Source organism: Hyperolius riggenbachi, chromosome 1 (genome assembly GCF_040937935.1).
Source record: "Hyperolius riggenbachi isolate aHypRig1 chromosome 1, aHypRig1.pri, whole genome shotgun sequence".
NCBI lineage: Eukaryota > Metazoa > Chordata > Amphibia > Anura > Hyperoliidae > Hyperolius > Hyperolius riggenbachi.
Window position 1 is genome coordinate 277570180 of NC_090646.1, and position 23248 is coordinate 277593427.

At 47.7% G+C, this 23248-nt stretch overlaps 1 protein-coding gene across 2 annotated transcripts in view; it reads left to right on the top strand.

The window, feature by feature from the left end:
* Positions 1 to 6706: 6706 nt before the first annotated feature.
* Positions 6707 to 23248, top strand: part of LOC137506680 (signal-transducing adaptor protein 1-like) — a 153686-nt gene continuing 137144 nt past the window's right edge. Inside the window, exon 1 of one of the 2 annotated variants that reach the window (XM_068233619.1) lies at positions 6707 to 6914. In XM_068233619.1, coding sequence (XP_068089720.1) covers positions 6804 to 6914 — 111 coding nt within the window. In that variant the 5' untranslated portion in view covers positions 6707 to 6803. The remainder of the gene's footprint in view (positions 6915 to 23248) is intronic. The other variant, XM_068233618.1, reaches the window with a different exon arrangement.

Here is a 23248-nt window from a genome sequence, read left to right on the forward strand (position 1 = left end):
CCAAGGAGGATAAGGACCACACATTGGCTCATAGTGATCACGGGATCAGGAGCCAATGAAATCAGAGTAACAGCAAAGCAGTCGTGCTGCAGTATCAGCGCAGGCAGTGAGAACAACAGGAGTGCGAGAATGTGGAATTTGAAATCTATCCCTTGGCAGGAATAAGCGGCCACAAACTGCGTAGATTTAAGCTACGGCTGTCCGCAAGGGGTTAATATATGTGAGGATGCCATTGGAGAAGACCCCACAGTTGTTCTCGGGTCCACTTTAACGCACATTGACAAGTCATCATTCTCTTCTGATGAATATTTGTTTATTAAAAAACCAAAATACAATGCATACAACACAATAAATAAATACATTAAAAGTATGTATAGTATACAAGCAAAACTTATGCTTATTGTATGAAACTTACATACATATTAACCACTTAAGGACTGCAGTCATAAAACCCCTTAACCACTTGCCGACCGCCCACTGCGTTGGGTCCTGGGACTCTTCCGGGCCGGGGATCGCGCGCATTGATGCACGCACATCTGCCGGCATTAGGCTCTGCCCACTCATGACGACATCCCGCCGGCCATACGGAAGCGCCGGCGGGATGTTAACCCCCGATCTGCCGCATACAAAGCGTATAATACGCTTTGTATTGTATACAAAGCGTATTATACAGGCTGCCTCCTGCCCTGGGGGTCCCAGTGCCCGAGGGACCACCAGGGCAGGCTGCAGGCTGCAGCCACCCTAGTCTGCACCCAAACACACTGATCTGCCCCCTGATCGCCCACAGCACCCCTCAGACCCCCCGCCTGCCCACCCCCAGACCACTGTTTGCACCCAATCACCCACCTAATCGCCCATCAATCACTCCCTGTCACTATCTGTCAACGCTATTTTTTTTTTAGTCCCTAAACTGCCCCCTGGGGACTCCTGATCACCCCCCACCCCTCAGATTCTGGCCAGACCCCCCCCCCCCCACCCCCCGTGTACTGTATGCATCTATCCCCCCTGATCACCTGTCAATCACCTGTCAATCACCCATCAATCACCCCTTGTCACTGCCACCCATCAATCAGCCCCTAACCTGCCCCTTTCGGGCAATCTGATCACCCACCCACACCATTAAATCGCCCGCAGATCCGACGTCAGATCACCTCCCAAGTGCACTGTTTACATCTGTTCTCTCCTCGAAACACCCACTAATTACCCATCAATCACCCCCTATCACCACCTGTCACTGTTACCCATCAGGTTAGACCCTAATCTGCCCCTTGCGGGCACCCAATCACCCACCCACAGATTTCCCTCAGACCCCCCCTTATCAATTCGCCAGTGCATTATTTACATCTGTTCTTCCCTGTAATAACCCACTGATCACCTGTCAATCACCCCATCACTGCCACCCATCAATCACCCCTTGTCACTGTCACCCATCAATCAGCCCCTAACCTGCCCCTTGCGGGCAATCTGATCACCCACCCACAGCATTAGATCGCCTGCAGATCCGACGTCAGATCACCTCCCAAGTGCACTGTTTAGATCTGTTCTCTCTTCTAAACACTCACTAATTACCCATCAATCACCCCCTATCACCACCTGTCACTGTTACCCATCAGATTAGACCCTAATCTGCCCCTTGCGGACACCCAATCACCCGCCCACATGCTCAGATTGCCCTCAGACCCCCCTTATCAATTTACCAGTGCATTATTTACATCCGTTCTTCCCTGTAATAACCCACTGATCACCTGTCACTCACCCCCTGTCACTGCCACCCATCAATCACCCCCTGTCACTGCCACCCATCAATCAGCCCCTAACCTGCCCCTTGCGGGAAATCTGATCACCCACCCACACCATTAGATCGCCTGCAGACCCGACGTCAGATCACCTCCCAAGTGCACTGTTTAGATCTGTTCTCTCCTCTAAACACTCACTAATTACCCATCAATCACCCCCTATCACCACCTGTCACTGTTACCCATCAGATTACACCCTAATCTGCCCCTTGCGGGCACCCAATCACCCGCCCACACGCTTAGATTGCCCTCAGACCCCCCCTTATCAATTCACCAGTGCATTATTTACATCTGTTCTTCCCTGTAATAACCCACTGATCACCTGTCAATCACCTATCAATCACCCCCTGTCATTGCCACCCATCACTCACCCCCTGTCACTGACCCCCCCCCCCCCACAGTCCCCCCCCTCTGTGTACCGTATGCATCTACCCCTCTGTTCACCTGTCAATCACCTGTCAATCATCCATCAATCACTCCCTCTCACTGCCACCCATCAATCAGCCCCTAACCTGCCCCTTGCGGGCAATCTGATCACCCACCCTCACCATTAGATTGCCTGCAGACCCGACGTCAGATCACCTCCCAAGTGCACTGTTTACATCTGTTCTCTCCTCTAAACACCCACTAATTACCCATCAATCACCCCCTGTCACCATCTGTCACTGCTACCCATCAGATTAGACCCCTATCTGCCCCTAGGGCACCCAATCACCCGCCCAAACCCTCAGAACGCCCTCAGATCCCAGCCCTGATCACCTCGCCAGTGCATTGCTTGCATCTATTCCCCCCACTAATCACACCTTGAGACACCCATGAATCACCTCCTGTCACCACCTGTCACCCCCTAGCACACCTACCCATCAAATCAGGCCCTAATTTGCCCCGTGTGGGCTCCTGATCACTTGGTCAAACCCTCAGATCCCCCTCAGACCCCCTTCCGATCACCTCCCCAGTGCATTGATTGCATCTATTTTCCCCTCTAACCACCCCCTGAGACACCCATCAATCACCTCCTGTCACCCCCCTAGCACTCCTATCCATCAGATCAGGCCCAATACAACCTGTCATGTAAGAGGCCACCCTGCTTATGACCGGTTCCACAAAATTCTCCCCTTTATAGACCACCTGCCATCAAAATTTGCAGATGCTTATACCCCTGAACAGTCATTTTGAGACATTTGGTTTCCAGACTACTCACGGTTTTGGGCCCGTAAAATGTCAGGGCAGTATAGGAACTCCACAAGTGACCCCTTTTTAGAAAAAAGACACCCCAAGGTATTCTGTTAGGTGTATGAAGCATTTATACAGTAGAAGATTTTATTTTTTGTCAAAAGTTATCGGAAATTGATTTTTATTGTTTTTTTCACAAAGTTTCATTTTTCACTAACTTGTGGCAAAAAATAAGATCTTCTATGAACTCACCATACACCTAACGGAATACCTTGGGGTGTATTCTTTCTAAAATGGGGTCACTTATGGCGTTTCTATACTTCCCTGGCATTTTAGGGGCCCTAAACCGTGAGGAGTAGTCTAGAAAACAAATGCCTCAAAATGACCTGTGAATAGGACGTTGGGCCCCTTAGCGCACCTAGGCTGCAAAAAAGTGTCACACAAGTGGTATCGCCGTACTCAGAAGAAGTAGTATAATGTGTTTTGGGGTGTATTTTTACACATACCCATGCTGGGTGGGAGAAATCTCTCTGTAAATAGACTATTGTGTGTAAAAAAAAATCAAAAAATTGTCATTTACAGAGATATTTCTCCCACCCAGCATGGGTATGTGTACAAATACACCTCAAAACACATTATACTACTTCTCCTGAGTACAGCTGTACCACATGTGTGGCACTTATTTGCACCCTAACTGCGCTCAGAGGCCCAAAGTCCAATGAGTACCTTTAGGATTTCACAGCTCATTTTGCGACATTTGGTTTCAAGACTCCTCGCGGTTTAGGGCCCCTAAATGCCAGGGCAGTATAGGAACCCCACAAATGACCCCATTTTAGAAAGAAGACACCCCAAGGTTCTCCGTTAGCAGTATGGTGAGTTCATAGAAGATTTTATTTTTTGTCACAAGTTAGCGGAAAATGACACTTTGTGAAAAAAAACAATTAAAATCAATTTCCGCTTACTTGTGACAAAAAATAAAATCTTCTATGAACTCACCATACTCCTAACAGAATACCTTGGGGTGTCTTCTTTCTAAAATAGGGTCATTTGTGGGGTTCCTATCCCCACTTAACACTCAGTCGGCCGCCACCACCAAAGTGCCATCACCCCAGGGCTCAGCGGTGTGGAATTTTTTTTATGTGTCTGCCTCAGATGAGAGCAATGCCATCTGTACTCTCTGCCACCGAAAATTGAGCTGTGGAAACTAAGACCAAGACCCGCATAGGGACAACTACCTTAGAAAGGCACATGATTACAAAGCACAAACTGCAATGGGATGACCACCTGAGGAAAAGCAGCACACAAAAGCAAAGCCACACACCGCAGTGGAAGATACCAGGCCGCAATTTTTCCTCAAAAAAGGCAATACCTAAACTGTACCGTGATGTTGAAAGGCAAGTGGTGACATCTCTGGCACACAGTGTTGGGTCAAGGGTCCATCTGACCACGGATTCCTGGTCTGCAAAGCACGCTCAGGCCTGCCCGAAGACTACGTCAGTCCCCACACACAACAGCATCTCTGCCTGCACGCCGTGTGACTGCCTGCCCCAAGACTAAAGTCGCTCTGCACTGCAGCTGCAACAACAAAACAAAAGGCATGTACATGTGCCAATTTCCCTTCGTGATCATTACCTTGCTGCGGTGTAGGGGCTTGCGTATCACAATGAAGCAATGTGTGTGTGTGTGGGGGGGGGGGGGGGGGGGGGTTGGCCACACCCACAATAATAAGATTGTTGCTTCATTGTGGACAGACCAAATTTGATCAGCTGGACAGTCACTGATGTTCTATCATTGAGCTACCACAACCCGGTGACCATATGGGCTTGAAAAGCGCGACGGCCTGCACTCTCGCCATGGTGCGCACCAGTCCAGCACGGCCGTCACAACACAAACAGCTGTTTACACAGTGTGTTTGGTATGTCAGTGTGAAGCAGTACTCTAATTACACTCCCTGATTGATGTATACACATGCAAGATGTTTTAAAGCACTTTAGGCCTGCAATTTAGCATTCAATGTGATTTCTGCCCTTAAAACGCTGCTTTGCGTCAAATCCAGATTTTTCTCCGGGACTTTTGGTGTCTATCCCACTCATCCATGCAAAAACTCAGATGTTAGACCCCTTGAAACATCTTTTGAAGAAGTTTGCGAACCCGGTTTACTAACCGAAAATCTGAGGTTCGGGCCATCTCTATGAAGAACAGGGGAGCACCTAATCAAATCATCCAATCAAACAAAGACCTCACAAAAAATAACTTAAAAAAACGTAACAGAGACCAATACCAAAAAGAGCAAGCTCAGCACCTACATTACAACATACATTAAAAAAAAATATAACACCGACACTTACATGAAACTCAACATACATATGCTTTTACATGTAAAGACATCGGCCCTTTCTCTTTCTTTTATGTGTTTTTAGGTGTAGGGTTTTTTTTTTTCCTTTTTATCACTGTCCTGTTTGTTATTTTATTTTCTTGTCCGCGTGTATCGTTTTGTCTTCTGTTTTGTGTATAGGGCGTAAAAGTCCCTTGTATGGATGTTGAGTGCATGTAAGTGTATTTTTTTTTAATAAAGCAGAGGGACACCAAGAGCCCCAATAGTGTAATTCGTCTTGGGGACAACAAAATAAATGAGAAGTTAAATTTATACTTACAAACCAGGGTTACCAATAGGCAACCACTGTATAGGCAGGTGGGGAGAACAATCCTGACCCCACTCAGGAATAAAAAGTCGCTCTATGTAGACAGGAAAATAGGGTAACAACCCTCCACCCAGGGTGGACTCAATGTAGTGTACAAGATACAGAGGCACCAAAAGAATAAAAGGTAATTAAATGAACTTAAAAAACCAACTGGTTAAACAGAGGAGGCAGCGGTGGTCTTACCCCCTCCAAACAGACACAGGCAAGTACTGCGATTCAGACAGTCAACAATTTATTCGGAACTCCAAAAAACAATGCAACGCGTTTCACGGGCCATACATCCCGCTTCCTCAGGCAAAATACAAAATACAGCGAGCTCGGAACGAGCTCGCTGATATAATACAGATGCTGTGACTCCTACTGTATTTTGCCTGAGGAAGCGGGATGTATGGCCCGTGAAACGCGTTGCATTGTTTTTTGGAGTTCCGAATAAATTGTTGACTGTCTGAATCGCAGTCCTTGCCTGTGTCTGTTTGGAGGGGGTAAGACCACCGCTGCCTCCTCTGTTTAACCAGTTGGTTTTTTAAGTTAATTTAATTACCTTTTATTCTTTTGGCGCCTCTGTATCTTGTACACTATTTTTTTTAATGTATGTTGTAATGTAGGTGCTGAGCTTGTTCTTTTTGGTATTGGTCTCTGTTATGTTTTTTTTAGTTATTTTTATGCTTTCAAATACTGCAGCTCTGCTTTTTAGGATGATCTCTCCGATTATTTCCACTCATACAAGTAACATGTACAGTACATGCACGTTACAAAAATGCAGTGCCATTCAGCGCGATAACGTTCACTTGTTTTGAAACTACACCATTTGCGTGTCAGCAGTTTTTCTCATTGCTGTCGTCATTAGTATACACTGCTATAATTTAATTTCTGCGTGATATCATTTCTGAATGATGTCCTATGTCTGCAAGAATCTAAATCTGCAATTCAGTAATGATTAATGGAATCTGGATACAGAATTGGCCTTTAGTCTTTACACCTTTCCCTCCTCCTCCCTGCACAAATGGGTTGGGCGGGACAACAGCACTAGCAATCTGTATAACTTTTTTGTGTCCTGACTTCCTCCTACAGACAACAGATTCATTTTACAAAGAGGGATACTAAAGTTGAAGGAACTAGGCAAACAGTGAATATGGCAACACTTGATTTAGCACCTAGGAAGATTTACCAAATGAGATTAAACCTCACTGGGCTCCCTTTGTACTATGAAGGATTTTTGTGGGTCAAACGTCCTAGAAGCAAGGTAAGGTAGTAATCCAGTCTCTTTATGTCGTATAAAATGTTTAGTATTCTTTTAACCATGAATGCTAACATGTCCATAGAAAGGGAAGGTGATCATTTAAAGCTCAGATTTCTTCTCATTTGTTACCAGGAACAGGTGCGTAGTATGTATTCTAATGTAGGAAGATGAATAAACCTATTCATAAATGTCAGGAGGATTTAGGTAACTCATTTTCAAATGCTGTAAAATGAAAGCTATGTACACACATTAGGTGAAATGGTGTTCTTGTCAAATGACCAAAAACAAGACATTTTTCCTGCCAGTCATTGTTTAAAGCAAACTTAGGACTCCCATATGCTTTTTCACATAATGTGTAAGTGGCTAAGTCATCAAACACTGTTGCGGTTCAAAGATCAAGTTCTCAGCTATTATCCAGCATGTAAAATGTACATTCTTAGTACCAGATGGCATTGGCACGATGGCAGAGAATGAATATATCAGGTCTCTGATAGGTTTCACAGGAAGATCAGGCCAGGTCACAGTTTATGGGAGGTTAGTGTAACAGTTCAGTTATTGTTGTGGTCAGGCGTAGGATAGTGGAGGGATAGTCTACCTCCTCACACAGAGCAAGGAAGAGACCTGGCATCTGCGGGCAGCTTCACCCATATTGCACACAGGCCAGCGTCATTACGCTTTTACATGGTGTCAAACGGATGTTGTCCAATACTTTGACCCACAAAGCGGAAAGCAGAAATGCACCCACATAACACTGATTTTACATTACGCAAGGGACGAGCATGGGGCAGGCGGTAATTAAAGTGCTGGATTTAGTCCAACACTTGGATCTATAGGGGCTGATGCCATGCCTGACTAGATCTGACAACAGCACCTCTAGCTGCACTTTGTTCAACATTGGTGCCGAACTGAAAAATGCTGATTTCGGACATAGTTCATCAGGATTGGAAAATATTATTATTATTATTATCAGCACTCTTCCCTTTTGATTGGCAATATCTAAACAATGTCCCTTTTCCTTCTTGGACTTGAACTAAAAATAAATAATATCTACAGTCTGCATAGCAGCCATTTCACTGAAATGTAAAATCTGGTTCATCCACCTCCAGGCAAAAAGTAATAATGAACTTTTACACTTTTCAGCTATTTTTTTTTTTATCAGAGGTGATTGCTACATAGATTAAGGCTGCTTTCACAGTGGGACGTTACAGGCGCACGTTAGTGCAGCCTGTAACGCAGCCCACCGCACAGTAATGAAAAGTCATTGGGCTGTTCACAGTCCCCACTTTGCGTTACATTGTAACGCAGCACGTCAAGTTGAAGTGCTGCGTGCTGTACGTTATAAGCGGCTAAGCTGCGTTAGACTGTTTGCACATGCTCAGTAGTGTTGGAGGAGGAGGTCTCCCCTCCTCCTCCTCGGCCAGCCACATGGCTAATTAATATTCAAGTGTTTACTCACGGGAGCGCCGCTCTGTGCTGCGATTGGCTGGCGGGACCACGTGATGCCGCATGCGTCCAAGAGTACGCATCACGGACGCCAGAGTGAGCTGCACAATGCGGCTCAGTCTAACATCCACATCCAACACCACCAGGCGTTGCGTTAGAGGCACGTTATGCGACCATAACATCCCCTGAAACGCAACGTCCTGGTGGGAAAGTAGCCAAAACAAATTCACTTTTGGGTACTCTTCAGAACATCTCACTGCATTGTACTTACTGTTTGACTGCTTTGGACCCGTTCACACTCAGAACCGCAATCACAAAGGTGATGGCACCATGGGCAGGCTCACTCCTTAAATTACATGCTCTCATGTTCTTCCTCACTGGTTGAGCAGCACTGTCTCAGCACTAAGTGATTGGCTGTAGGAAGAGAATTGACTTTTAAGATCTACTGCTTTCTCACTGCATACAAACAGTGTGTAAGGGCCCTTTCACACTGTGGTGGGGCAGCTGCTACCACAGCCTAATGAAAGTCTATGGGGAAGTTCATACTTCCCACGCTGCGGTACGCTGTATCGGAAGTGCCCGATTTAACGCTAGCGCATAACTAAGTTACCCTGCGGCAATCTGCATCAGCTCAGAAGTCATGTTAGTCTGTGGTGACGCAGGGTTCTTTAAAGGGACTCCAAGGAGTGCCCGAATTTAAAAGAACACACTTACCTGGGGCTTCTTCTAGCTCACTGTAGATTGTGGCTTCTCTGAGGACAGTGATATGACTATGGACTCCCTACAGCACTACAGCAGATGTCAACGCTATATAAATACTAAGTACCGGTAATGTTAAAAACAAATAAAAGTAAGGCTATATCCCTACATGTAGCATCCAGCGTCACCTGCGTTCTTGTGGTTCCACATCCCCCTAGGGGCTCAAAATGCAACGTCACAACTAATCGCTGGGGTCCAATGCTGAGCACCTTTCTGCTTGGTAGAAGAAAAGTGTTTAGTATCTGCTAAACGAGCCGCCACCAGCCATCCTGCAGAAGTCTGTCTGAACCTGAAACAGTAAAAAAGGGCGCGGCAAGTGGTCTATTTGGGCCAATGTTAAATATCGGTATGTGTAAGCTGGAGTGAAAATCTGGAGCCCAAATACCAATGTTTGCATTTTTTTTAATTTTGCGGTGTGATGCGATGATCACAGCGCACCGTACTGCCCGTCACTAGTGGAAATGGACCCTTAGGTAGCTAGTGTGCAGGGGCGGGGGGGTTTAGTCAGGTAGTGTGTGTGTGTTGGGGGATGGTTATGGGTTAGGTGGTAGGTAGTGTGTGTGTAGGGGGGGTAGAAGTTTAGGTTTAGGCACTAGGTAGGTAGTGTGTGTGTGGGGGGAGGAGATTAGGCTGGCAGTCAGTGCGTGCGGGGGGGGGGGTGTTGGGGGGAGAAGTTTAGGTTTAGGCATTAGGTAGTCAGAGAGTGTGTGTGTGTGTGCGCGCGTGTGTGTGTGGGGGGGGGGGGGGTGGAGGTGGGAGACTTATGGTTAGGCATCAGAGGGGAGGGTTCTGCATGAGAGTAGGGTTAGGTTTAGCCAAGGTAAAATATTGGATTATACACGTTTATGGTAAACTATTGGTATTTGTGCCTTTATTTGACGAACGCATCCATGGGCGTCCGCAAAAAATTGGGGGCAAAAAGGAGGGGTAGGAAGAAGTAGCGCGCCACACCGAAAATTGGTTGTACGTTGTGTGGCAAAAAATGGGGCTACGTCATGGGTGTGGTCATGGACAAGAATGTGGGTGTGTGTTTGCATGATAAGTAGTAGCAGATTTGCATATGATTTGCATCTGAATTGAATGCGAAGTGTGCAGAAAGTCTATTTAGGTGCTGCACACATGAGCTGGAGGTCATTTCAGATGCAGCCTCAGCAATCATGAGGCCCCCAACAAGACAAATTCAGCAATCATAAGGCCCCCAACAAGACAAATTCAGCAACCATGAGGCCCCAACAAGACAAATTCAGCAATCATGAGGCCCCCAACAAGACACATTCAGTAACCATGAGGCCCCCAACAAGACAAATTCAGCAGTCATGAGAGCGTCAGGAATATATTGGGGTGCTTATGATGTAAGGATAATATTTTCATTTTCCTGTCTGCTATGTACTTCAGATGCGTATGTATCGGTGGTCATCTGGCTTTGGGGATGCTGTACTTGTCTGTATGACAGTGTGGAAATCAATTACCCTCAGTTCCTCTGGGGGCAGGGAGCTAATTAGAAGCCCCATTGTCCCATTATACAAATCAGGACAGAGTCAGGGAACTTCAAAGGCTAACAAAAAACTCTAGAATTTACATCTGACAGGCCTGCTGGGATGTGGAGGAAGCCTTAATCAATTGTCACCTGTAGTGGGGAAAAGACCTTTTTGATGATCTGAAAACTGAGACAGGAAAGGTTTGAAGTGGCATATCACAGGAAAGGATATGACGCGCGTTATGTATGGACTAGACCTGTGGAAATGGAATTATGTCTGAGATTTAATTAAAACTAGTTCCTCCCCTCCCCAAGGAAGTTGCAGCCTCCAGGCGTATCTCACAGTATAAAAAGCAGAGCCAGATGCCTAGAAAGAATCTTCTCTTGGAGGTAGCGCTTTAGCTAGGGATGATCGCGACTCCTGGTCGAAACGGCGTCCTCCCGTCAAACAACGTTCTAACCTAAGCTGGTAACGTTCTTTTTTCCCCCGTTTATTTTTACGCAAATATCCGTGTGTGTATTTTTGTAACTTTTATCTTTGTAACTTTTTTACTTTGTTTTTGTAATCTTTTGTATATATTCTGTTCTGCATTGTTCCACCTTTTTCCCTGGAATATTAAATTATTATTTAATAAGCTGGACTTCTGCCGTACTAAACTAACACTCATAGCCTAGAAGAGATTGAAGTGTGTATAAGTCCATGCCTAATTGTATGCTTGAGCAACACTACCATATGAAATTGTAATTGCATTGTGTGTGGGGGCTTTTGTCATACGTTGGCCTAAAGCGCGCAGCTGACCCAACGTCCGAAAAATGCCAGTGCGAGTAGAGACAGCAGAGTGGCTAACAGTATCGGTCGGAACGACTGATAGTGGTTTTTTGCTTCACTACAGTGTAAGATTGCAACTGTGTGTGTGTGTGGGTGCGTGGCGTTCCCGTATTCGGCCTAAGCGCAAAGCTGACCCGAATAAGAAAACGCGGAGTGCGCGCTGAGGACTCGACAGCAGAGTGGAAGTGTCTAACGAACAGCTAGTGGTGGCAGTGAGAGGTGTTCTGAACGGTCCCAGCCTTGTTTTAGCTCGAATAAGGCTGCTCTCCGCTTGATCTGGTCAAACCCGCAGTCAGGAACCGTATACGCAGGTGTGCCGCGGACCGGTTCCTGACAATGAGGCACATAAATAGACAGCAATTCACATAAATAGGCATAATGCCCCCTTAATCTGGTAGACACCTCTCACCTGACTTCTGAATTCTCCTTTACTGGCTGCTGTGCTTGGCTGGCCTGGCAATACTGTTTTTGGCTGGCTTGGGGATGATGTGTGTGCCGAAAGGCCTGGCAGTGATGCTGGGCTAGGCTGGCGGGCGGTGATGCTGGGCTGGCCTGGCTGGCGGTGATGCTGGGCTGGCCTGGCTGGCGGTGATGCTGGGCTGGCTGGCCTGGATATTTTAGGTAGTGACAGGTGCCTCCTAGTTTAGGTAGCGCCAGGTGCCCTCCAGTTTAGGTAGCAACAGGGCCCCCAGTTTAGGTAGTGACAGGGCCCCCCAGCTTAGGTAGTGACAGGTGCCTCCTAGTTTAGGTAGCGCCAGCTGCCCTCCAGTTTAGGTAGCGAAAGGCCCCCCAGTTCAGGTAGTGACAGGGACCCCCCAGTTCAGGTAGTGACAGGAGCCCACTAGTTCAGGTAGTGACAGCTACCCCCCAGTTCAGCTAGTGACAGGGACCCCCCCAGTTCAGCTAGTGACAGGGACCCCCCCCAGTTCAGGTAGTAACAGGGACCCCCCATTTCAGGTAGTGACAGGGACCCCCCCCCCCAGTTCAAGTTCAGCTAGTGACAGGAGCCTACCAGTTCAGGTAGTGACAGGGACCCCTCCAGTTCAGCTTGTGACAGGGACCCCTCCAGTCCAGCTAGTGACAGAAGCCCACCAGTTCAGGTAGTGACAGGGACCCCCCCCCCCCCCCAGTTCTGCTAGTGACGGCGACCCCCCCCTCTCCCCAGTTCAGCTAGTGACAGGGACCCCCCCCCCCCCCCAGTTGTGGGGAAGGGGGAGAGTCTCCCCCCTTCCCTCACCTTGGGGCTCACCCTTCCTCGGTTCCCCCTCCATAATGCAGCGGCTGCAGGCGGCAGCAGAGCGGAACACTTCCTCGATTCCCCTGCGCGAGGGAGATCTGTGCGTCGCTGGTCTGACGTCACTGACCAGACCAGCTGCGCACAGAGCCTTCCTCGCGAGCAGGGAATAGAGGAAGTGTTCTGCTGTGCTGCGCCCACCGCTGCATTATGGAGACAGGGGGGGATGGGAGCGATTAAGGGGGAGCCCCAAGGTGAGGGAAGGGGGGGATGTCTCCCCTTCTCCACTGCTATGTCTGCTTGCTCCCCCTTCACTGCGCTGAGTCGGGTGGGGGATAGCAAGGGGCGCCGTCACTGATTCAGCCGGGGGGCGGCTGAGGGGGGGGCAGCGGGCAGCCAGGGGGAGGCAGCCTCCCCAATTTGCCATACTTGCGGACGCCCATGAACACATCTGAGCCAACCCTTTAGCCTCCTGCTTTTGTCTCACTGCCTCTACACACAGACTTCAATTCCAAATGAATGACATCCTCATTATGCTGGGCATACATGGCTCATTTTTGAGCCATTAAGGCCCCGTTCACACTTGCGTTTTGCCATGCAAACGGACCGGATCCTGATCGGATCCTGATCGGATCAGGACCTGATCCGGATTGTAACCGTACGGTTCCGATCCGGATCCGGTCCGTTTGCATCAGGCATGCATCAGGCTGCCATCCGGATCCGTGGGCAAAAAATAGTGAAATATATATAAAAAAATGTTGGGGTCAGCAGAAGGTGCACCTGGTGCACATGTACAATCAGGTTCCTCCGCTGTAGGCCTCACCTCCACCTCCGACATTCTGCCAAACAGCTCCAGCACGTCTGTCACTGCTGCTCCACTCCAGACATGCTTGGCCCATGTGTCCCCATCCGAAATGGCCGCGTGGATACGCATAGGAAGTGGGGTAGAACGTCAGGTGTTTGTAGGCAGTGTGTTCTGTGCCTTCTGTTTCCCATTGGTTTCTGTGTTCCGGATGGTGCTGTCAGGCTGAGGTCCGGCTTTGCATTGCTATGCGAAACGTACGTTCCGTTTGTACAGTATACGGTCCGGATCCGATCAGGCAGATCCGGACAGGGAATGCTAATGTGAACAGGGCCTAAGATGGCTTGATTGATAATTTCCGACATGTCTGATCATTTCGCCGCTCTGTTCCGGATTGCAGTGAATGGAAAAAGATGAGAATAAGGAGCAGAAGATAAGAGAATTGACGGCGGAATCAAGCGGCAAAACGATCGACCGGGAGAATTGAGTGGCAAAAAAGAGCCATGTATACCCAGCATTAGTATCTTCAGGATTTCGCACTGTTAGTATTGCATGCAAAACAGACACGTCAGGTTTTGGTTTTTTGTTGTTTTTTTTTTTGCTTTATTACTGTTACCAAATAGCAAAGTCATCATTTTTTTTCTAGATAGCACAAAAACATAGTAAGTGTGATGAAATGGTGGCCAGTCTGCAGTGGATTACACAGCACATATCATCACACATTTGGTTTATCACAGCGTGGTAAAAAAAAAAAAAAATATATATATATATATATATATAGCCCTTGTAGTACCTTTGCACACATCGTGCCCCTTTGCACACTTCTTCCCCACTCTTGAGCAGAATCACAAGCAGCTTTCCCTCCTCATGGCTCACTCGTGTGTGTGTACTGTGTTAGAGTCCGTGCGGGGGGCGGGAGCGGGGGCGGGGCCGCTGCAGATGCACAGCACATGGCGGGAGGAGAGAGAGTCAGGACAGCCTGCAAGGAATTAAAGAGGAACCGTAGTGAAAATAAAATGGTTCATTTTTTTCAGTATTCATTTACATATTATCTAAACAGTGTTCATATCTCCCAACTGTCCCTCTTTTGGAGGGACAGTCCCTCTTTGGGAGCCATGTCCCTCTGTCAATCTTTCCTCCTCATTTGTCCCTCTTTCAGGAATTTGTCTATGTAAATATATAGTTTTCTCTACTAAAAAATGTGTTTGATTGACTTTAAACTTTATCTCCATCCTCTAAATTGATATATTACTAATTTTAAAATGTTAATATGAAGGAAAATTAACCAGGATAGAAAGGACCAGTGTGGTTTGAATTATAAATCAATATATTTTTCGTATGAAATCTTTATGGTATGCGTGACTAGGGGTGTGACGGGTGTGTGTTCAAGGGTGTGGCAGAGGCGTGGCTTAAGTGTCCCTCTTTCTCATCTCAAGAAGTTGGGAGGTATGAGCGTTTGCCCATTGTAAAATCTTTCCTCTCCCTGATTTACATTCTGAAATTAATGACAGTGTTTGCCATACCTCCCAACTGTTCCTCTTTCAGAGTAACAGTCCATCTTTGGGAGCTCTGTCCCTCTTTCCTCCGCATTTGTCCCTCTTTCAGGACTTTGTCCCTTTTTCCATGTAAATATATATATTTCTCTACTAAAAATGTGTTTGATTGACTCTAACCTTTATTCCCATCCTTTAAATTGCTATATTACTAATTGAAAAATGTTAATATGAAGAATAATGAACCAGGATAGAAAGGATCAGTGTGGTTTGAATTATAAAACAACATATTTTTCTTAGGAAATCTTTATGGTGTGTGTGATGGGGGCGTAATCAGGGGCGGCACGCCCAGGGGTGTACCTCTTTCTCATCTCAAAAAGTTGGGAGGTATGGTGTTTGCCCATTGTAAAATCTTTCCACTCCCTGATTTACATTCTGACATTGATTACGAGTTCTGCCAGGTGATCTGTACGAAAAGTTTGTTACTGAGAGATCTATGCAAAATTGCTTGCTTGGCAGTTGGTAAAAGCCATTTTTCCCACAATGCAACAAGGTTTACAGACAGCAAACTGACAGGACCATGGTCCTGATATCACACGGTGAGAGGGGTTTAACCTCAATATCAGCCACACAGACCCCCATGAGAAAAGGGGCACTTACGTATTATACCGTCTGAAGAGTTTGGCAGTTCCTTGTTTAAAGATAACCCTGAGGTGGCATATAGAAATCCTAATAGGACCCAGAGGCATGTCATGTGCACAATGACATGCCTCTGGATCATTGTGCCACCGCTGTCAGCCCCTCCCCCCCGTGCTCTGCTGTGCGCCCTTAAAAGATCGCAGCAGGCTAGCGACAATCTGCTTGTCGCTAGCCTGCTTTATTTATGTGAGGCTGTCAATCAGCCTCCTCCTCACCGCCACCTCCATGACAGACTCCCCCCGCCGCTCTCCGCCTCTGTTAGCTTCCTCCAATAGGAAGGCAAGCCGCGGCCCAGGAGGAGTACTTCCTTGGCTTCCTATTGCAGGAAGCTAACAGAGGCGGAGAGCGGGGGGGGAAGCCTGTCATGGAGGTGGCGGTGAGGAGGAGGCCGATTGACAGCCTCACATAAATAAAGCAGGCTAGTGACATGCAGATTGTCGCTAGCCTGGCGATCGTTTAACCCTCCTGGCGGTTTGCTAAAAATCCGCCAGGGGGCAGCAAATCCGTTTAAAAAAAAAAAAAATGTTTCTTTTTCATGTAGCGAGACAAGGTCTCGCTACATGATAGCCGCTGCTCAGCGGCATCCCCCCAGCCCCTCCGATCGCCTCCGCCGATCGGAGATCAGGAGATCCCGTTCAAAGAACGGGATCTCCTGGAGGGCTTCCCCCGTCGCCATGGTGACCGGGAGGGATGACGTCACCGACGTTATCGACGTCGTGACGTCATAGGGGACTCCGATCCACCCCACAGCGCTGCCTGGCACTGATTGGCCAGGCAGCGCACGGGGTCTGGTGGGGGGGCGGCCGCGGCGCGATGAATAGCGGCGGATCGGCGGGTAGCGGCGGCGATCGCATTGCACACGCAGCTAGCAAAGTGCTAGCTGCGTGTAGCAGAAAAAAAATTATGCAAATCGGCCCAGCGGGGTCTGAGCGGTGCCTTCCAGCGGCATAGCCCGTGCTCAGCACGGGCTTACCGCCAGGGAGGTTAAGGGGGGACAGCAGAGCGCAGGGGGGGCTGGCAGCAGCGGTACAATGACCCAGTGGCATCTTACTGTGCACACGACATGCCTCTGGGTCCTATTAGGATTACTATATGCCACCTCGGGGTTCACTTTAAGTTCTTTTTTCTCAACTACCAAGATTTAACCCTTTTTGAAGAGCTGAAGGTCCTGGCTTTCCATTACACCAGGTCCCGTGTCAGTGTAATGCTCCGTTGCCAAAGGTTTTGGAGGAGTTGTGTCCCCTGCATCTTGAGAGGTGAAGAGGGTGTATAGCTGGGCTACTTCTTTGTCTTAATAGAGTCTCCAGCCCCAGCCAGTAACACACAGAGAGAGGTCAGGAGGGTGTATAGTTTGTCTGCTCCTTCATCTTCTGTAATGAGACCCCTGCGATAGATGACGACCTCCCGGGGTGCTGCTAATCATCAATGTCGGGTTTATCCGTCACTTCTGCAATCACGCTTTGTGCAGCCAAGATGCAGGGGACACCCCTCCTTCAAAACCCTTTAACTTGGCAATGGAGCATTACACTGACACGGGACCTGGTGTAATGGAAAGCCAGGACTTTCAGCTTTTCAAAAAGGGTTAAATCTTGGTAGTGGAGCAAACAAAACTTAAACAAGGAACTGCCAAACTCTTCAGTTGGTATAACATGTAAGTACCAGAAAAGGTAAAGCTTTATCTTGGGAAAGGGGATATCAGCTACTGAATGGAATTAAGTTCAATCCTGGGTTAAAGTTCTTCTTGCTCCAGCTGATATGGAGCATTGAAAGAGCAGGAGAGTGTGCTCTTGTTTCCCGGCGAGCAGCTATAGACGGACAGACCTGAATAATCTGTGTGTTGTGCTGCATTGTCGGGATAGGGAATAGTGTGTGCAGCTCCCCGCCTGCCCCTTGAAGGATCCGCCCTAGGCATCGGCCTTGACAGCCTTCCCAGAAATCCAACCCTGGTGTTCTATGAAAAGCAGAAAATGAGACGGAGGTTTAGTGAATAACCTCAAAACCTGCTCTGTTACATTCTGTTTTGTCAGAAGAGAAAACATTTAATCAAAAAATTCAAATTAACTTTTTAATAGAGTCTGGAGTAGGCTTATTAGCCAAAAAGCTTTCCCTTTTTCTTTTAAAAGAAGCAAACATTATGTCTAAAAAGACAAACCCTATCGGTATAAATAGGAGGAGAAATAAACTCCAATATATAAAAAACCTATTGGTTACGCCACAGACCAGCTACCAGTGTGGGGTCTGTGGCGTGTGTCAGCTAATAAATACAGCCAACTATGCGACTCTGTGAGAGTCTTTGCTGATCCCCCCCGCTAGTGAGGTGAAAAGCGGGGTGTAGCTATCTCACATGTGGCAAGTGCTGACAGACTAGGGCAGCGAGTGAGAGAAACTTGGAGTTACATACTCTGACCAACTGTCTATCAGTGATAAATGGTCAGTAGAATGCCCAGACTCATGCCCAGCGTCGCTGACCAAATTGGGAAGAATGGGTAGAGGTGTAATCATACCAGGTGCATGGTGCTGTACAAAGACTAATACCCTAATATGAACATATTTCACCCTAACACAAAGGGCTTCCTCAGAAGGTGCTATACAATATATACAATGCTACACACACTATGTACAACCCCCCCCCCCCCCCCCCCCCGCATCATCCCAAATAGCTTAAGTCAAAGCTACCTGTGTACTGACAGGCAACAGTTTAAATACCCGGTGAGACAGGAAGCAGGTCACACCCGATGGGTGGAGCTGGAAGATCAACCCCTCAGCAAGTCTCCAACAGATCCAGTGTTTCACTGCCATGTATAAGGCATCGGGGTCCCCCAATGGGTTAACCTGATAATAGTAATGTTTTAAAAGTGCAGAGCATTCTCGATCCGTGCGCCAAACGCGCGTTCACTCACTATGTGTGTTGGGGGAGCGGGCCGGTGCGTCACTTCCGTCTAGTGTGTTGTTAGGTTGCTGTGGTAACCAAACCCGCCCCCCTGATGACGTCTCATCCAAGTGCGTCTGCTGGCCTGAGCACGCTGGCTCCTTTGTGCGTGACGTCACGTACGGGAGTTGTCATAGTAATGCATAATATCCCGTACGTGCGTCACCCCATGCGTATCTTGCTAGCCATTGGCCACATAGATGCGTGCGTCGGGGGTTGTCAAGGAGACGCACACAGCCGAACGGCCGCCTCCTCTCACGCGTCTTCAAACGGCCAGCTGGTCATGCGCATGCGTGCCCACACAATGTGTCTCCCGTTGGCATGGCAACACCTGCGCTATGTGGAAAACGCTAAACTAAAAGTAAACAAAGCGCACAACCAGTCAGGGCCACAATAGTGGCGTATAGTGCCCATATAAGGGATCAAAAGAGAGATCATGATTATATAAATACATTGGGGAGAAAAAAGGGGGGTGGGAGGGAGGGCTGGGATGCATAACCTGTCTCACCAGGATGAATACTATACAATGGTGCGGGAGAGAGGGGGGAGAAGATGCATAGGGATCAAAACATATCCTGCAACAATAGAACAACTGTGTCTGTTGATGCTTGACGGTGTGAAAACCTATTTGAATACAAATATAGATGTGGATGTTATAAACAAATCGATGTTATAAAAAACAAATCGATGTTATAAAAAACAGGCCAAATGAAAGTCCTCATTAAGGCCACGGGGGGCAATAGTGTCTAAACGGAAAATCCACTCGGATTCGATTTGTGTATGTTTCCGATCAAAGTTGCCACCCCTTTTGTCCCTTTTCCAGCACTGTATCCCCCAAAAAGAAATGTTAAAACGACACCCACTATGGAACTCATTCATGTGTCGTGCAATGGGGGTACTGCTCTTGTGTTTTATATGACCCACATGTTCTAGAACTCTTTCTTTAAGCTGTTTCGTGGTTTTGCCAATGTACCACAGATTGCAGGGATAGCTGGCACCATACACAACTCCCCTTGTCTCGCAATTAATGAAGGATTTGATCTCAAAAGTCCTTCCACTATGAGGGGCTGTGAAGCATTTAACGGTGGGCATATATCTACAGGCTTTGCATCTTGCTCACCTGAATGACCCAGTAGGTTTAGGGGGTAGCCAGGTTTTAATGGGTTTAATGATGTTGGAAAAGGGGCTGTGGACAAGCATGTCACGGAGGTTGGCCGACCTTCTGTAAGTAATTGCTGGATTCGGGGGCAGATGTCTGATAAGATCCTTGTCCTTCTGTAGAATAGGCCAATAATGTTTCATAATGTTAAATACAGACTGTGAGTGTTCAGTAAAGGTACCGATTAGTCTGGGTGTACTGACACCCGGTTTGGAATTCTGGATGTCATGTCCACTCTGAGTGGTGAATTTATTTTTCTCCAAAAGGGTCTTTGTTCTCGGTGTAGATTGTGGTTGATTGTTGTTGCAATTTAGCAACACCACCATTGTGTAGATTTATTTGGGATCCAGGACTGGTGTTTATTGGGTACGGTGACCAGACGTCCCACTTTACCTGGGACGCGTCTCGCCTTCCAGGGGCGCTGTCCCAGGCTGCATGAGGTCCCGGGAAACGTCCCGCTTTTAGCTGCGGGATGTCCCGGCCTCGGGACTCTGGCCACTGTCCATTGCATGAATTGGCCACAGCATCTCATAGACGCTGCGCCAGTTCATTCCCTGCAGCCCCGCTCCAGCAGCCTGCATATTCCTCCGGCAGGCAGAGCAGGGCTATGGGAAGATGGCGTCCGGCGAAGCCCTGTACTGGAGACTATTGGTGTCTCCAGTACAGGGCTTCGGGCGCCATCTTCCCGTAGCCCTGCTCTGCCTGTCAGCATGGGAGATTGCAGGAGGAGGAAGATGGTCCGGGGAGCAGCACGCCAGAGGCCGGCCGGGAGCGAGAGAAGACTTCTGTCAGGTGAGTAAATGCTTTTTTTTCCAGGTGAAATGTGCCCACATTGCGTTTATTTTGTGCTGACAAGTTGCCCATTGCGTTTATTTTGTGCTGACATGTTGCCCATTGTTTTTATTTTGTGCTGACATGTTGCCCATTGCGTTTATTTTGTACTGACATGTTGCCCACATTGCGTTTATTTTGTGCTGACATGTTGCCCATATTGCATTTATTTTGTGCTGACATGTTGCCCACATTGCGTTTATTTTGTGCTGACATGTTGCCCATTGCGTATATTTTGTGCTGACATGTTGCCCACATTACGTTTATTTTCTGGTGTCTGGGGTAACTGTTGCTGCATTTATTGTTTAATGGTCATAGTTGGCTATGTTTGCTGCTTTGGGGTATGGTATACTATTAAATAGCATCACACAGTTTCTGCACACCCATGATGCGAAACCTCGTTTGACCACATCATGGCGTAAACACTGCTTTCTTATGCCTCGCTGTTACATCATTACGTTAGCTCCGCCCATACAATGTCATGGCAGCCCCCCATTTTTCGGCATTTTTTTGTATCTATTTTGCATGTGTTTCTTTGGCTGTGTTCACACATAAATAGTGTACATTTTCGGTCTGGTCAGGTAAAACTAATAGAAAACTGATGCAAAACTGATGCAACACTGGACGGGAAATGTGCAGATTTAAAGGCACGTACACACGCTGTATTTTTACAAGCGACGGGTCCGTCAGACCCTCCCGCGGAGCAGTGGTTCTGCCAACAGTAGCACCAGAGCCGGATTAAGGCTAAATGGGGCCCTAAGCAAAGTAACCGATTTGGGCCCCCCATCATGTCGTAATAGAATCAGAAGATGTAGCTGCACAGCAACATGCTGCACGCACCAGGGCAGCCGAGCTACTGGTTGCTGTGGGCAACAGCCCGCTTTCCTCTGTGGGTGCACAATGCAGGGAATAGCAGCGGCAAAATGCAGAGTGAGATGAATGGCTGGGACATTTGCACTCAGGGACTGGGGCACCCCTGTGAAGAGGGCGCCAGATATCACAGCAGCTGCACTTTCCCCCTGCATCTCCAGCCTGGCAATAGCAGAAAGCTCTGGGCACCGCCAAACCGGAAGCCGTTCCCCAGACAGAATTACATAACCACCCCCACCACCGAACAACCGATTTCCTCCCAAACTAGACAGCCACCATGCAGCCTCTATCCCAGTGAATACGATAGTCCAGCAGAAAAGGCAGCCGCAGCGGGGGAGAAGGACAGCACCAGATGACTCACATTCACCTATTGCGATCCAAGCAATCGAGGTCCCGTCATCCGGAGCCCATCTGTCTCCTCTAGAGTGCTGCCGCTCTGTTACTACTACTATTACTACTTCCTGTCTGATCTGAGAATCAGGAAGTTCAGAGCGAGCGGCTGCACTGTAGAAGAGACAGATGGGTTTCAGATGACGGGATCTCTATCGCTTGGATCATGGATCGGTGATTCAGCATTTGCCATCTGTTGCTATCATTCTTGCTGCAGCTGTGGTTCTCTGCGGGAAGGGAGGGAGGAGTGGGCAGCGGCAAAGCGCACAGTAGCAGGAGGGGGACCTAGGAGGAGAGCCTGGCTCTGAAGACAATCAGCAGCGCACGGCATCATTTGACAAGACAAATAACATTTATATCGCGCTTTTCTCCAGGCGGACTCAAATCGCCAGAGCTGCAGCCACTAGGACGTGCCCTATATGCAGTAGCAATGTTAGAGAGACTTGCCTAAGGTCTCCTACTGAATAGGTGCTGGCTTACTGAATAGGCAGAGCCGAAATTCGAACCCTGGTCTCCTGTGTCAGAGGCAGAGCCCTTAAAGGGACTCCAAGCAGTGCCTGTGGGTATGCCTTTAAGCATACCCACAACTAATTAATTACATCCTCACACCTACCAGCATGATGTTTGTAATTATATCCCCCTGGGTTCCTTATATTTCATTGCATTGTGCTGAATCGAGCTGCCGACTTTGGAGAAAAGTCGTCCTGTAGCCACGATTTCAATCGCGAAAATAGCGAAAACTAAAAAGGCGTAGGGCGATCTTTTATATATCATTGGAAAGAGGAGAAAGAGAGCTTTAAAATGATATGCATCTTTCCATAGTTACTGCACTGCTCAGAGTCCCTTTAACCATTATACCATCCAGCCACCGCTGACAGGATGGCGAGGGCTGGTTTAGGTGCTGATGGGGCCCCTTTGACTCTGAATGGGGCCCCAAGCGACTGCTTTTGTTGCCTGGTTGGTAATCCGGCCCTGAGTAGCACGTGTGTACAAGCTGTCGGCAGACTGATAAGACTGTTTTTGACTGTTTTCCGTCTGACGGACCCGTTGCTTGAAAAATACGGCGTGTGCACGCCTTAAGTGTGACCCAAGAGTAGAGGTCTTCTCAGGATAATCTGAACTGCACAGTGACTTCTATTAGCAAACACAGATAAGGTAGATAAAAGCAGGACTCCTGATTCACTTGCTGGAACATAAATATAGAAGTTTACTGTACATTGACAATTGAAATGTATTATTGAACTTCTGTAAAATTTGAATTATATGAGTATTCTAGAACACAACACAGGAGAACTTCTTGTACTGATTGCTGTGTAGGAATATGCCAAGTATTTGAAAATTTGAAGGTAGAACACATTGTAGCAAAGGTCACCATTAAAGGTACCCAATCCAATCGATCCTATGGTCAATTGGTCGGGAGAT